The 17,686-nt window shown below is 37.3% G+C and overlaps 1 protein-coding gene and 1 long non-coding RNA gene across 2 annotated transcripts; one reads left to right on the top strand and one right to left on the bottom strand.

Moving 5' to 3' along the window:
* Positions 1–10,651: 10,651 nt before the first annotated feature.
* On the bottom strand, positions 10,652–11,466 carry LOC109016337. Its single transcript, XR_004798625.1, has 3 exons — positions 11,426–11,466; positions 11,281–11,303; positions 10,652–10,688 (listed from the first exon to the last, which is right to left on the bottom strand). It is a non-coding gene; the product is annotated as an uncharacterized LOC109016337 (long non-coding RNA).
* Positions 11,467–12,507: 1,041 nt separating this feature from the next.
* Positions 12,508–14,040, top strand: LOC108989561 (GRAS family protein RAD1-like). Its single transcript, XM_018963206.2, has one exon. The coding sequence runs from the start codon at positions 12,508–12,510 to the stop codon at positions 14,038–14,040; it is 1,533 nt and encodes a 510-aa protein (XP_018818751.2).
* The last annotated feature ends 3,646 nt before the right edge of the window (positions 14,041–17,686 follow it).

The raw sequence follows: 17,686 nt of genomic DNA, 5'->3' as shown, positions 1-17,686 counted from the left end.
TTTAGTACGTCATTATGTATGATGTATGTTTTATGTATTTGGGATATTTCGGTTTGGTGCATAGTATTGCTAAAGAAAAAAATTATCCGTTGCGAATATTGCATAATGCTAGATGCATGTTATGAATATTGCATCTTATATGTCATGAACGGGGGCATGTAACCTTGTGTTGTATGTCTTGACGCTTCAAATATCCGTCCGATCCCAAGCGGAATTTGGGGGCGTCACAACCTAGGCCAAGCTTTTCATAAACATTGTAAGGTAGCAAGTTCACACTAGACCCTAAATCTAGCAATGCATGACCAATCTTAGATTTTCCAATTATGCAAGCAATAGTGGGTGAACCTGGGTCCTTGTATTTGGGTGGGGTATTGCTTTGTATAATTTCACAAACCTGCTCAGTGAGATAAAAATTCTTTTTCACACTCAATTTCCTCTTGATAGTACACAAGTCTTTTAGAAAATTTGCATAAGTGGGAATTTTTAGTTTGAACATTCAACTATGTACAAACATTATAGAAAGCTCAAACGTAAATTGTCATGTTTGAATTAACTCTCGTTCGAACTGAATTTATTGAATCGAGCAAATACTCCAATCCGTTCAAACAATTTTAGATGTTCGAACCAGTAAATTTGACTGTTTGATCATATTTCTCGGACGAAATAAAATCTTCCTAAAAAACATTTTCCATTCGAACGATTTTCTCTAATTTCGTCCCAAAAAATCTTCCAAGACAGTAATATTGGGACGAATTTGGAACGCTTTTTTTCATTCCAAAAATTACTTTAGAACGAAACAGTAGTTTTTTGGGATGAAACTTTTCATTCCAAAATAGTCATTTTGTTGTAGTGACTAGCCTACTCATGGAAAAACAATCCAGTACAATAATTAATTAGTTGTACTATATACAAGTGCCGCCACTTAAAACCCTCGTCACGAACTCTCTTTGTATGAGACAAGTGAACCACATGCATGCCTCCAACCCTAGCAACTTCCAGATCAACCCTCGCATGGATAATTCTTCAAAAACCCTAGTGGTGGCTTCTTCTTAGATTTTCAACAGTGAGAATTTTGGGTTCCTTGAAGAACTAATATTATAGGAGAGCACTGATCTCTTTGATCACTCAAATATATGAATTAGTTATCACTTACCTTAGATTGTTTTAGTCATCATGCATTGAGTTAGAATCATCGGAATGCATCAATACACAAATTTTTATTCTAAAGAATAATATAGAATATATATAAAAGTGGTATAACCACATATATATAATAAGATATTATTTTTAAACTTTTATTGAATATTGTAGAGTTATAAAATGTTGTGTCCGTGCCGGTTTTGATATTAATTAAATCTAATTAATTAGTTCCCATGATCATTTTGAGTCCAGCTATTTTTTTTTTCCTTCATTGATCTATCCCATTAGTTTAGTTTGTAAGTGACCACATGACCAAAACACAACTGCCTCCAAAATGAAATTGAATTAGGACTTCAATCAGTAAGACATATATAACTAGTACTCTATGCAAAAAGTAATCCAAATATTTTTAATTTCTATTTTTTAATCAATCATTTCCTCATAAAAATATTACAAGAGATTTATACATTGCTCTTTATCACTATTATGTGTATGTTTACTAGATCTTTTTTTCCAAAGGTATTGACATGTCGTGGGCAGATCAGTCATTTCAACAGTGTTGAAAGCTTTGAATTCAGGTGAATTGTCATCTTCTCTTAATCATACACATATTACTCTCATTCCCAAGAAGTCCCATGCAACAGTACAGATTATAGGCTCATTGGTTTGTGTAATGTGGCTTATAAGCTGATTGCAAAAGTTATTTCTAATAGATTGAAAGCTGTGCTACCTTGTATTATTAGTGAGAGTCAAAGTGCTTTTGTCCCTGGTCGTTTAATCATAAATAATGTTCTAATTGCTTATGAGTTGGTGCATTATCTCAAACATAAGAAAAAAAGGACGAGGGGATACATGTCTTTGAACTTGGATATGAGTAAGGCATATGATAGAGTTGAGTGGGGTTTTATCCAAACTGTGATGGAAGTTATGGGGCTTCAGCAGGCTTTGATTAATTTGATCATGTATTGTGTTAGTTTTGTTTGTTTTTCTGTCTTGATCAGTGGGGAACCAAAGGGGCCTACTAGACCAAGTAGGAGATTGAGACAAGGGGACCCTCTGTCCCCTTATCTATTTCTAATTTGTACTGAAGGGGTGACAACACTATTGATGGCAGCAGGTTTGAGAAACAAGATTTCAGGTATTAAAATATGTAAGGGAGCTCTTAACATTAATCATCTGCTATTTGCAGATGATGGTGTTATATTTTGTAAGGCTGAGGTGGAGGAGAACAGGAGGGTGCAGGCTGTGTTTGAAAATTATGAGGTCTCAGGTCAGAGAATAAATAAGGAGAAAACAACTATGTTTTTAGTAGTGGTGTGGGTAGGGAAGCTAGGGTGGATTTTATGTAGTTGTGGGGAAATAGTGAGATCTAACAGTATGAGAAATATCTTGGGCTTCTTCTAGTCATTGGTAAGTCCAACGCTAGAGCTTTTCAATCTATAAAGCAAGAGGTGTGGCCGAAGCTTCAATGTTGGAAAGAAAAAATGTTGCCTCAAGGTGGTAAGGAGGTGTTATTAAAAGGCTATTGCACTCTCCATTCCAACGTATTCAATGAGCTGTTTTCTACTACCTACTAGTTTGTGTTCTAAGTTGGAAGGCTTGATGTCTAAGTTCTTTTGAGGCCAAAAGGATGATGAGAAAAGAATTCATTGGATCAACTGGAGCAGAATGTGTGAGAGAAAATCTAGAGGGGGGTTGGAATTCAAAGATCCGAAGACTTTTAACTTCGCTTTACTTCCTAAGCAAGGTTGGAGACTTTTATAAAATGACAGTTCATTGCTACACAGGCTTTTCAAGGCAAGGTATTTCTCAAAAACAACTTTTTAGAAGTTGAATTGGGTACTTGTCCTTCATACATATGGAAGGGAATTTGGGAAACTAAGAAGTGGCTCAAAGCAGGGTGTAGATGGTGGATTAGGGATGGGAAATCTGCTAAATTGTGGCTTGATCAGTGGGTTCCATGTCATAAGTCTTTGGAGAGGGAAGGAGTCTTTATTAGAGAGGAAAACAAAGAAGAATCAATGGCTTCTATCATTGATGAATCTACAAGATGGTGGAATAATGGAAAAATTAAATCTCTCTTCAATCCAAATGTAGAAGCAGACATTATGAAAGTGGTGATAAATCCTAGTGACATTACAGATAAATGGGTTTGGACTCATGAAAAAGTGGAAGGTTTACTGTCAGAAGCTATTACAGTTTTATCACAAATCATATGAGGACCCTCACAGCAGAATCTTCTAATGTTAACAGACAACAGATTTTGTGGAAGCATTTGTGGAAGATGCTAGTTCCTAATAAAATAAAAATATTTGTCTGGCGTGCATGTAAATAAGGGCTTCCAACTAAAGAGAATTTGTTGAAGAAACAGGTGATATCAGAGGTGAGGTGCATTTTCTGCTCTCATCAAGTTGAAGATCTGCATCATGCACTTATCAGCTATAGCCAAATTAGAGGGTTATGGCGAGAATTTTTTCCTGATCTGGACATCAATGCAAGTCTTAAAGTCTTTAATGTAGCTTTTGCAAATCATTGAGGGAAGGAGAAGGAAAAGTTGGCCTTATTTTTTACTTTGGCTTGGGGATTTTGGTATAGAAGGAATAAGATGGAGTATGAGAAGGTCTGTTTGAGTCCAAGACAGGTTGCAAGAAATGTTTTGGTTCTTATGTGTAGTCACAAGGAAGTTAAGTTGAAACCACATGTTCAACTTAAACATCATTTCAATTGCAAACCACCTCCAATTGATACGCTGAAGCTTAATACAGATGGAGCTACGTTTTGTGATCTTCATAAGGCAAGGATAGGTGTGATTCTAAGAGATGACAAGGGAAATGTGGTTATGGCAGCAAATAAGGTTGAACATGAAGTCGAGGATCCAAAGGCTATTGAGCTTTTAGCCATTTTCAAAGGGCTACAATTGTGTGCAAGTTTGGGTATCTCAAAGCTAATAGTGGAGAGTGATTGTTTGATGCTTGTAGAAGCTTTACAATAGAACATTATAGAAGACTCCATTCTTGGAGTACTACTTAGAGAGATCCAAAATCTTAAGAAATGTTTTGGTGAATGATCTTTTAATCATGTCCATAGGAGGGTAATATGGCAGCCCATAGGCTTGCCCATAGTACTTGGAATGTTGAGAGCATTGAGATGTGGTGGGATTGTATTCCAAACTTTCTTTTTCAAGCTGTTTAGTTTGATAAATGTCTGTATTCTTCTTATTATTGATGAAGTTTATGTTTCCTATAAAAAAAAATTATATTTTCTATTTAACTTTCAGACTGCATTCATGTTTTCTTATATATTTTTTTTTAAGTTATGTTGCACCAGGCCTACATCTAACAGCCCCATTAAGAAGTCCTAAGCTACATCTGGATTTATATTATGAAAAGGCTACTCAGTGTTGTAATTAGAGCCACTATAAAGGGAAAAAAAAAAATCTCTTAGACAATGTGCATGGGATGGATGCTCAGTGGCCCTTACATAAATTTTTATTGTAAAAAGAAAGAAATAATAAAAAATTGATGGACAATACTAATTATATATAAAGGCCTTTAAAAAAATCTCCAATGCAATAGTAATTTATTCTAACACTAAAACATTTAGTCCCTCAACGTTATAATCATGGATTCATCCCTGCTCTGAAGAGGCTTATATATAGGAGTCACTCCCATACATAGTAAGCTAGGGAGTCCTTACGGAATTGGATAATTAATTAAGGTTGAGTTCTTCCCACATTTGGCGGGCGGTCCATTGAATGGCAAAGCTAATCTATTATATATGTGATCTCTAGCGACATCAGCAAATTAATATCTGCATCAAAGTTAATCTCCTGACATAAAGGTGTTTGGCTTCATAATAAAGATGGCTGCTTCTCCACCAAAAGGGCTTGGCAATGTATTCAGGTCACTACACTAGCTGTGCCTTGGGCTAAATGGGTGTGGCATGAAGCTATACCAAAAAAAATTTCCATACTAATGTGGAAGACTTTTCATAATGGTTTAAGTGTGGATGATAGATTGAGGAGAGTTGATATTCGTATTACTTCTAAGTGTAATTGTTGTGTGCAGGGAAGATATGAGGATTTAAATCATGTTCTTGTTGTAGGTGACATTGTTGCTAGGATTTGGAAGAGGTTTTCGGTTATTTTGGGTGTGCCTTATAACCCAAATAAACGTTGGTCTGAGTTGGTGTTACTTTGGTTTCGAAGTGCATCTACCAAGTCCCAGGTGGGTTGTATTTTGGGCTTGCTTCCTTCTATTATTATTTGGAAGTTGTGGCAACGCAAGTGTAATGTAAGGATGGAAGATAAATGCATCTCGGTGGAAGTGCTTTGGAGGTCTATTTGTGTGTGGATAAGGAAAATGGAAAGTAGCTTGCCTAAATTTACCAACCTTGCTTTTGCCAATGAGGAAAGGTTGAGAGAATTGAACATTCCAGTTAGTTCGATTAAATTGACGTTGGTTAAATTGGTTTATTGGGTGAAGCCTAGATATGGTATATTCAAATTAAATATTGATGGTTGCAGCCTTGGCAACCCAGGGAGCTTAGGCGCAAGAGGGGTAATTCGGGATTCGAATGGTGATATAGTGCTTCCCTTTTCTTGTTATCTTGGGGTGGGTTCTAATAATCTTATTGAGTTGAAGGCATTATTAATTGGGCTGAAATATTGTCGTTCTTTGGGCTTGATTCTTGTGGATATTGAATCTGATTCTTTGGTTTGTGTATCCTGGGTTCAGAAGAAGCGTTGTGGAGTGTGGTATTTAGAAGACTTTTGGGAGGAGGCTATGGATTTGATTGAAGGTGGAGATTTCGGTATAAATCATATTTATCGAGAAGGAAATGTGCCGGCTGATTTTTTAGCTAAAATGGGAGCTCAAGGTTCGACCTATGTTTGGCGCTCTTTATTGAGAGTTCCAAAATGTAAGGCCCCGTCCCCGAGGGCCCGGAGAGTTAACTCATGTCACTTAAAAATCATTTTCCATCCACATAGTACATACTCTAATTTTTTTTCTCTATCGCACAAAATACTCATTTATTTATATCAATTACTCCAGAATAACTATTCTAAGACAATACAAAGTCTTAATATAAACATCAACCTCCCAACAAATCACATCATCAGAGCACAACAAGCTTACTGAATGAAAATCCTCAATACCCATATAAACCTTCTATGCTTAAACCATCATTCTTAACTCCTCTCACCCATGCTCCATATCCTTGATCCTCAACTGGAACATTCAAATCATCTGAAAAATATTGTGGAGATAAGGGGTGAGTTATCAACAACTCAATAAGCAGAGAACATATACTAGTATGTAAACATGAGCCTTTTCAGAAAGTTCAGCATGTAGAAACAAAATATTTTATTTTTATATGCAGATCTCATAAAAACGTGTTATCAGAAAATCAGAGCGACTTTTCAATCTTTTCATACTCAAAATCAACTATTCATATTTAAAGATCCGTTTCATATTCAAAAACGCTTTGGCATAACATAACTGAACATCTTCATCTTATCATATCATATTTTATCATATCATATTTTATCATATCATATACCACGTTTAACCCCAGTGGTAGGGTTGTGCTATCCCCGGTGACCAAACCAGGCAGTGTCATATGGTGAACTTCCCCTTTTTTAATCTCGGAGTCCCGAATATGCACACAGGAAAGAATACGTAAAAAGACCACTTTGTTTCCAAAGTGGGTGCACTCATATCATATCATATCACGTTGGTACCAACCATATCAAGTGAACCAGTATCATCATATCATAACTATATTCTGAATCAGATTCAGGACAGATAAGTATGCCAAAATTTTATCATATCCATATCATATCAAAACACGTGCGAAATATATTCATATCATTTCCATTTGATCAAAAACAGATCCAAATCATTTCATATCACATGCATAAAAATCTCAATGATATCATATTCGCTCTTTTGCATATTTCATAAACATGTCAAATATTACTCATGTCTACACTATTTATGTCAAAAACATTTCTTTTATCTTTCATACATATCTCATGAGTGAATGCAAAACATATACTGAGGTTGTTTTTCACCTTTTCTTTTTAAAACAACATGCACATTTTTTTACAAACCAACCTCAATTCATTTCTTTTTATGCAAATCTAGCATAGGAACCCTACTTACCTGGACGACTTAGCTCTTCAGAATTTTTCTCAAAAAAAATGTCGAGTCGACTATAAATCATCACCTATAAAAAGTAATCACGTAATTTTCATAAGTTTCCAATCAATCACGTATTTCGATATTTAAGCCTAAACTTCTAAAATAACCTATTTTAATTCCTCAAAACTTAAAACCCTCATAATCTCAAAATATATCATCACTTTCTAAAATCATCAATATCCACCATAACCAATGTCAAACTCAAAACACCAATATTTAAACCAAAAACAGCTAACAAATCTCACATCATAAACCAATCACACAAACAACTTCATAACCCAATCCAACCGACCCCCTTACTCCTCGAACTTAGTCCGGTACAACCAACCAGTTCACAATAAATATGAGTTAGTACAAAGATACATATAAATCTCAAAAGTTCTTTGGAAAAATACTTACAGTACTATAACATACTTCTCGAAGGATCACGGAGGTGCAAGAGCTGGCGACACAGCAACGGAACAGTGCAAAATGCACTAGGCCGTGGGTCTCAAAAACTCACTTTTGAACGGGTACAAACGAAAACCCGAGATTGATAGGGAAGGGCTTAGGGATGTCGATGAAGCTAGTGGTGGTGGTGGTTGGCTGTGGGTGGCGGTGTAGAGGGTAGTCGAAGACCACAAAGCCCAAAACGGCAATGTTGATGAATGTGCTTCACCGGTGGCGAATCGGAGCTGGGGTTGGGTGCATTGAGTTGCTAGGAGGTCGAGGTTGTAGTGGTGAAGAAATGGTGGCCGACGGTGGCGCAACAGCGGCGCGCGAGCACAAAGAATGCCTTGGCTTAGTGTTGCATGTGGGAGCAAACGGTGGAGCAGGAGGAGCTGAGATTGGAGGGTGGGGTCGCCGACCAGTGGGGAAGGCAGTGGGCTGGGTGGTGTCGCCAGACGGAGGCTCACGGCGGCGGGCTAGGAAAGGAAGGAAAACGCACGAGGAGAGAGGAGAGAGAGAGAGAGAGGAGAAAAAGAAATGGGGGGAAAAAGAAAATGAGAAGAAAACAAAAAGAGGAAAAGAAAAATGGAGGGAAAGAAATGAGGTAGAATCCTCACATCTTGGTTCACACAAATGATCCAACGAAAATTATTTCAAAACAGCATGTTAAATAAAATAATTTAAACGCAGTGAATAGCTTACATAAAATAATAATAAAAGCCAACAATAAATTAATTTAAAATAAAGTTCATTTTATATAATGAACAATAATTAATAACAATAAAACACATTGAATTTAAATTTCACAGTTAAAAGTCATAAAATAATATCACGTAAATCATCTAAAATTTAAAACAAGTCCATAATCATAAGAATGTAATAGTTAATAAAAAAAATACACGTAAATACGGAGTATCACACAAAACATCTGAAAGGATTACTTCGCACGGATAAATTGTCATTGCCTTATTTGAGAGGTCTTTGAGTTGTTGGTCTTATTGTTTTAGTCTAGTTGTTTGTCTTTTCTTGGGAGGTTTGGTTTTTTTGTGGCATATTATATAATATTGCTTGTTGTGTATTTTTTATATATGCTTTATTTTTTAACCAAGGTATTCAACGGCCATAAGTGAAGGTTTGTTCTTAATAAATATGGGAATGGTCACTCTTGGACATGTGGCCGTAACTCTTTTGTTTTTTTTAAAAAAAAAAAAAATCTCCTGACATAACGTTTTACCATATATATTAGAGTACTTGATAGTTTACCTACGTACGTACCTAATCTCCTTTGATGATCAGCTTCGATCGGTGTTCTTAGTTTCTTTTTCCAGCGAATTATTAATGTCCAGATGAAAATAAGATCCCATTTTCAAAGTGCATGTATATTGTATTGAATTCTAATGGATTTTTTGCTAATGTATAGGTCTGTCTGATTGAATTAATTCTCTCTCCGATCTCTGATCTCTCTCAATGTCTGTATGTGTGTGTTTTTTGCATTCCTTTTGGAATACTGTGCGGTAGCTTCTGGATTTACTATATATGTAGTGTAACGCCCCGACCCCGAGGGTCTGGAGAGTTAACTCATAAAACCTGATAATCAGCTCTAACAAGGCTAGAGTACTCCCAAAATCAATAATATATCCACTTTCCCAAAACTCAAATCGAACGTAAATACTTCAATTAAACACATCAAATAAGTTCATTTATCCAATATTCAATCCAAATAACCCAAATAAAATCAACTCTTCTTCTTGTCTCAAATAACAACTAGAAATAATAAAACATTAACATAAATCTCCATAAACCGTCTAAATCCATTGATGCAACTTAAGAAAATAATTAGTCTCTAACACCAACACTAGTAACATGAGATACCCAACCACAAATCAGTGCTAATCTTCTCCATAGACTCTAATACTGATCCTCAGCTGAACCATCGATGTCATCTGAAATATTATGAAGATTAACGGGGTGAGTTATCAACAACTCAGCAAGCAAGGAGCATATACCAGCATGTAAACATGAGCATTTATAACATTTGATAAGCCGAACAAAACATTTACTTTCAGAATGCAGAAACAAAACTTTTACAAAACATTAGAGCGAAGTTTTCAGAAAATAAACTTATTCCAAAAAGAACTTTCGTTGGCATTCCCAAACTGAAACATTATAATTAAATCATCTCTTAGCATCACATCGGGACAATACCATGTTTAACCCCCGTGGTAGGGTTATAAACCACCATTATACCCGTGGCTGGGCCATATTCCATGTTTCACCCCCGTGGTAGGGTTATAAACCACCATTATACCCGTGGCTGGGCCATTTTCCATGTTTCACCCCCGTGGTAGGGTTATAAACCACCATTATACCCGTGGCTGGGCCATTTTCCATGTTTCACCCCCGTGGTAGGGTTATAAACCACCATTATACCCGTGGCTGGGCCTTAACAGAAACAGAACGGATTTCATCGAAAATCCGGTTACAATCATATACAGAATCAGAACATCATGCCAAGATTCTCAGATGATACCTCATATCAAAACAAAACATTGAAAGGCTTCAGATCATTTCACATGTTCGAGATAAACATAAACAAAATATTCTCATTTGTTCATAACAAAACTTCCAGATTTTCATATTCGCTCTTTTACATAGTTCAGAAATAAAGTACACAAAACTTGCTCATGTCTACACTAGTCATGACAGAAAAACATTTTCCTTATATAGAATTTATGCATATGCAGAATAAACATTTGAGGTTGTTTTCAGATCATCTCTTTCAAAAATAAACACATTTATTCTCAAAGTCAACCTCCTTTCATTTATTTTATGCAAAACTAGTATATAAACCCCGCTTACCTGACTTCTTCGTATTATCAACACCTTGAGCCGGAACTCTAATAGTAACACCACCTAAACAAAAAGAACATATATCCAACATTTAATAACCAATCTAGTAGTCTGCTATTTAATGAATAATAATTCAAAACAGTCCCTTCACAACTCCATAACTATCTAACAATTAAACCCGAACAACCTTCTCTTCAAATCATTCGCATTTATAACCCAAAACAGCCATCATTTTATATCAAAAAGTCTCAAATAATAGTCCAAAACAGTCTCACAAATCCATCCAAAAATCATACTCCTTAATATAAAATCTCCACCACACTCAACCACCACTAAAACAGTAACTCCATTACATTTCACAGTCCAACCTATCATTCAAAAGCTACCAAAAGCTTCGGGGAACATACCCCAAGAGGAAAAATTCCCAAAACTCCAAACCACTTCGAATGGGTCACTGCAAATTCACGTCCAAAATGTTCACATAAATCCCTAGTGAAAGAGAAAGTGGCCTGCACAAGGAAAGTTTGAGAATCTGAGTGTGTGCGTGTGAACAAACCCAGCAGCACCAAAAGGAGATAAGCCGTGCGATTAAAACCAGTAAAACAGGAAATAGAAAGTGATAAATCCGGATTGAAGGAAAAAGAAAATACCAAACCTTGTTCAAGAGACCGAACGACACTGCAGTGAAAAGAAAAATAAGTAAATAAATTGCAGTTCCAAAAGCTTGAGTTGCGGACGGTTAAGCCCGAGAAGAAGAAAAAAAAAAACAAACGTAGAACGAAAGAGAGACGATGGCTCACCTTCGGAGAACCAGAAAGTTGAGACCCACGGAAAAAAAATCTGAAAACACCAGCCCAGAAAATACCAGCCAAGGTGAAAACACCAAAACGCGCAAGAGAGGATCTGATTAATTCGGAAAAGTGATGAGAAAGACACTCGTGTGGAACCGCAGCAGATAAAATCGTGGGGCGTGGGCGTGGGAAGCAGTTGCACGAGAGAAATGGGGAACTCGCGGACGCAAAAGGGGACTCAACGAGGAAGAAGAACAGTGCACGGCAGAAAGGAAAATAATTCCCTCTCCAAACGACGCCGTTAGACTAACACAGATGCTTGTGGGCTGAGCTTCGTGCCTCCTGACCAAAATAAGGGCTGGGCCTAAGCCCGGTTATTACATGTAGTATATACATCGCCACCGAGCTAATGCTTAGATTGTCGAATATATGGTGTATAAAGTATATACATCGATCGCCACCGAGCCAATGCTTAGATTGTCTAATATTAATACTAAAGGGAAATATGGGTATCAGATGCTATATATATTCTGTACACAGATTATCTAAATTAAACAGTACTATATATGTACATGGATTCATGATTAACCTGTACGTAAACCTACATATACCCCTAGACAACACCAGCCGGATGGACGGCCAAAGCATGGCCATTTGATTAATTACTGTGTCCGTACTAGGTAGAACACTTCAATAATAAATATATACTAAGATACGTACTAATTTACATGTTACAGACTCATGAAAAATGGGATGAATTGTGGCTAGCTCATCAAGGATAAATCATTTTATTTACTGGATGGAATATGAGGGCCAGAGGAAAAAAAATACCAACTCCTATGTCCTTGGATCCCATGAAGTGACTGGAGATATACTCCGATTGCACTATGTTGACATTGCCCTATGTCTGATCAGGGGAGCAAGGACAGCTTTCAACTCTATTTTTTTATTGCTATAATTCGTATGTTAAATTGAGATGTTTAAGAGCATTGTAGTTTCCACCTAAAGACACCATAAATACGGTAATGGGTGTTTAGACTTTGGAGTTCCATTGCAGAAAGTTTAATTTTGATGCATTAGAAGGCAAAATAATGACACATCCTTTCCATATTCCTTCTGTGTTCTCGGCTGGTGAGAAAAGTAATGGGATGATTGTTGATAATCTCAACTCTTCCACCAGAAACTGCTATCCAGTCCCTTCTCCTTTCAGATTGGCAAGCAGTTATTCGTGGCTGCCATTTCATCCGAGTGAAACAAGAAGTCCTAAGAGGCTAAAGCAGGCACAGAGTGGTGATGAAACGATTGGAAGTAATAGTAATAATAGTGGTTATAGCTTTCTGGGTACTAATAATAGCTGGGATAGACTGCAATTTCGGGATCACATATGGACTTACAATCAAAGATACTTAGCAATTCAGGCCATGGAGGAAGCGACTACGGTGATGATGGAAGGTGGCCAAGAGCACGAGGTCAAGGAAGATGGAAATGGTGATGAGGTGAAACTCGTCCATCAACTCCTTGCTTGTGCTGAAGCTGTGGCTTGTCGTGACAAAGCACATGCTTCTACACTACTATCCGAGCTAAGAGCTAATGCCCTTGTCTTCGGGACTTCATTCCAGCGAGTTGCTTCCTGCTTTGTCCAGGGTCTTTCTGACCGGCTCGCACTGGTTCAACCCCTCGGAGCTGTCGGAGTTATAGGCCCCTCGGCAAAAACAATGGCTGCTACTTCGGAGAAGGATGAGGCCTTACACCTTGTTTATGAGATTTGTCCACAAATACAATTCGGTCACTTTGTAGCCAATGCATTGATAATGGAAGCCTTTGAGGGGGAGGGCTTTGTTCATGTGGTTGACTTGGGTATGAGCCTAGGCTTGCCCCAAGGTCACCAATGGCGGAGGCTGATAGAAAGCCTAGCCAACCGTGCCGGCAAACCAATTAGCCGCCTTAGAATAACTGGTGTCGGAGACTGTGCTGAACGCCTCCAAGCAATCGGGTACGAATTAGAGCTCTATGCCAGGAGCTTGGGATTGAACTTTGAATTTTTAGTGCTGGAAAGCAACTTGGAAAACCTGAAAACTGAACATTTCAAAATCCTTGATGGGGAGATTATTGTCATCAATAGCATCCTGCAGTTGCATCGTGTAGTGAAAGAGAGCCGTGGAGCTTTGAATTCAGTTTTACAGACATTACACGAGCTGTCACCAAAGCTCCTAGTGCTAGTTGAGCAAGAATCAAGCCATAATGGGCCATTCTTTCTAGGTAGATTCATGGAGGCATTGCATTACTACTCAGCCATCTTTGATTCCTTAGATACAATGCTGCCCAAATATGACACAAGGCGAGCAAAGATGGAGCAGTTCTTTTTTGCTGAAGAGATAAAGAACATAGTAAGCTGCGAGGGACCGGCCAGGGTGGAGCGACATGAAAAGATCGACCAATGGCGGCGGAGGATGAGCCGGGCTGGCTTCCAGGCGATGCCTGTTAAGATGATATCGCAGACCAAACAATGGCTAGGAAAGATTAATGCCTGTGAGGGTTACACAATTATGGAGGAGAAGGGCTGCTTGGTTCTTGGGTGGAAGTCAAAGCCTATCATTGCAGCTTCTTGCTGGAGATGGTCCTAATTCTGAGGAACACAGCAACAATGATTTTGACGTGGGATTTGCTTAACCATAATAAGGCCAATCTGCTAGCAACAAAGGATGTCGTGCAACACAAGACTTCAGTGTAACAAACAATGCGGTCAAAAACAAAATATCATAAAATTTTCTAAACGATTTGTCTTGAACGATCCACATGAATAAAGAGGAATATACATTTTGTTGTCTGTATTGTGCTGAAAACCCATCCGTGTGCAATTGATATTTCTTATGTTTCTTTGATATTTAAAGCTTTATGAGATATGATTGCTTTCGATAGCACCGGCCCTTTGTATTATAAAATATCATTTATCCTAAAAATTTAATATGTAGATTTAATTATTTATTATATATTAATACTAACATTCATCATGTATGGGCCAGACTTCCTGACGCCGGATAGAATAAAAATGGTTATCCTAAAGTCAAGTTAATCAACAAAAACTAGGGATTGAGATTTAGAAAAGATGCAAACAATGAAACAGAGAAAAACATTGAAATATAATCACTAAAGATAAAATTCAAAACTGGTAAGTGAAGAGTACTACGAGTCGGGTCAGCTAAATAGCTGCAAAATTCAAAATTATAAATGTAACACTCATGTCCAACACCAAGTCCAAGCCAAGCATGCACAAGTTCTATAAAAAACTAAAAAATTAGGTTAATATGTATGGGGAGTCTACTTGAGATTTAACGAGAAATTTTGAAATAGGCTATAGGCCCAAAATTTATTTTGACGAAATATGGATTTTTTTATTGGGCTTAATAATTAGGTTTAAATTATTTGATATTTTATGGACCAAGTGGAATCTATTTATTTGTTAATTGGCCCGGAAAATTTATGGGACGAGTTGGGTTATTTTAGAGTTGAGTCAAGGCCTATTAGTATTTATTAAATACTCAATCCATGAAAATACGGACAAACCAAAGAGACTATTTGGATTGCTCTAACTAGCCCAACTCATTTGTTAAGACAATTCACTAGCCAAGACTTGGGCCCAAAATTCTAGAAATGAACCTTCCCAATTGCCCCAAGGCCCAAATCCTTTGCTCTAAATTGCAAGACCCAAGGTCCAGTTTAGTTATAAACTCCTCACCACGCACGTCTCCTTCTACTAGGTTCATGGCAGCACATGAAATTCCAACCTTCGTTGTTTAGCTGGGGTTTTCGGCAGAGTAGTATATAAATGTACACTCATACACTAAAGGTTACATTTTACGGCCACCAGCACCCTCAACCTAGGAGTACTAATACTACTAGGCTCCATCTCACGAAACCACCTCCCTATGTGAAGTCCATCAGCCCACGTCTCCTACTTTAGCAATCACATCGCAAAATCCTGCTCAGCCCCCGTGCAATGCCAAACAAGAATTTCGCCACCCTACGTGTCGGATCCACCACCAAGCCATAGCCTCCCTTTTGTTCTCACTCAACCAAAATGGAGTTGCTTCATTGTGTTTTCCCATACCAACGATGAAGCCACCGTGAAACTAAAACCAACCCCTCCCTAGACGTTACCTTAAGAGACCAAACCACTACTTGAAGCCACAGTCAACCATGCATGGGTTACACCACGCCAAAAGCAAACCAAGTCGTCGTGTATGCGGGATCCGAGTGAGTTCCTCACCAGGCAACCCACTAGATGCCACCCTCCAACAACCATGGAAGCCCCAGTTCCTCCAAGCCCAAACCCCGCAAGCTTCCACATTCCCTTGGTTTCCTTACACTGAAATAGTGTACAGCTCTTTCTCCCCTAAGAACGGTAGAAAAAAAAAATGTACAGCAACCCCACAAGCCCCCTTAGCCACCCAACTCCACCAAAAATACTGCGCAAGTCTCCACCCTACGGTTGCCACAGTTCAAGTGTTGTAGGAACATCGTAAGAGTATTGGTAATGGACTAGCCAAATGTCAATGCAAGTCTAAATTTTAGATAGATGTGAGAAAAAGCTTCCACATTGGACTAGCCAAAAGTCTAAAACTTAAGACTTGAGCTACATTAAATTTTAAGTCCTCTCCAAACATGGCTAGCTACTATTCACAATGGAAAGCAATATTTTATTATTTCATCACTTCCCTCTCTCTTTGAATGGTTAAACATGCATGGCATGCACATTATTTATTCTACTGATTGCGAATATTGATTGAGTAGATATATTAGTTTTACAAAGCATGAAGATCTAGGAAATATATGAATTGTAGTTGTAAAAAAAAATCAAAAAAATATATATAATATTATTTTATTATTTTAACTTTAAGATAGTTAGTCCAATGTAGACTCATTTAGTCAAAAGTTAATACTATAGCCAAAAGTTAAGATTCTAGCTAAATTTTAGACTCGGAGGCCATTGCCAATGCTCTAAGGTGCTGTCGCTACACACACACTGTCTCCCCTTCGATATCACATTTCTACCCACCTATGGGTTATCTCAGCTGCTTGGCCACCACCACTTGTTAAATATTTTAACATGAACATTAATAATTTGATTTTCGGTTTTCTATGATCCACGATAATAAGATAATAACAATTAAAACACGTACCTCCCTCCATCTCAGTTTGATATAGAATCTAACTTGATTATGCGAGTAGGATCACCCTGACAACTTTATCTCCGAGTGTCTCCCGATGGCTAGAGGCACAATTATGTCATAAGTGAGAACCCTTAACCCCTCAGTGCTATTTATAGACTTTTGGCCATCATGAAATCTAGAGACATTCGTGTCCTACTATAAGTAAATCTATAGATATTATTGTCCCACTGTTACTCATTAATTAAGTGATAATATTTGAGCTAGTCTAAACCCATTAGGATATGGGTGTGTGGGACAAATTGTTTTAATAAAACTCTTACATTCTCCCACTTGACCCATACGCCCATAAAATAACATTTTCTGTTCATGGGTTTATTATAGGAAATTAGCCATACAACGCATGTTCATTTCTAGAAAACTTTCATAGCTCAAAATACATTACATGAGTTTGTAATATCAATGTAAGCTACCAATGCGAGTCATGGCGGTCCTCTGTTATATAATCAACAAATTTCCTTCTGTGCCACATTACTAATAACTTAATTTAACACAATCTTTAATTGAGACATTTAGAGCGAATACTGTAATGCCTTGGGTTCCAATCCATCTCCACTGCAGACATTATGTTGTCATCATTCTTTCACACCATTCAATATACATATAAAGTGGAAAGACAAGACAATAGAAACAACCATAATAGATGTCTCTTAATGTCCAATAACAAAATACTCATCATATCAATAATTTCTTTAACATGTTCACATCATGGATATAAGCATAAGACCCATCTATTCAACTTGTTCTTTAAAGTTTAATAATTAATGTAGTATTAATGTGGACATTATTTATTTATGTACTTTCTCCTTAACACTTAGGTATTTAAAATTTCATTAAATACTCATCATTAGGAGAAAAATATTTTGAAGAATTCTTGCAATACTTTCTTAGCGGCTTGACTATAAAGTCGACAATTTCAAGTTCTAAGATAAGTTTTCTCAGTCATATACAATATATTGTGGCCCCAAATCACACAACAAACTCAGCCTCTATTACACATGAAGCAGTAAGAGATTTTTTTCGTATTTTTTCATGAAATAAC

The sequence above is a fragment of the Juglans regia genome, chromosome 16 (genome assembly GCF_001411555.2).
Source record: "Juglans regia cultivar Chandler chromosome 16, Walnut 2.0, whole genome shotgun sequence".
Lineage (NCBI taxonomy): Eukaryota > Viridiplantae > Streptophyta > Magnoliopsida > Fagales > Juglandaceae > Juglans > Juglans regia.
The sequence above is the reverse complement of the archived record's forward strand: the minus strand, read 5'-3'. Positions and strand labels throughout refer to the sequence as shown.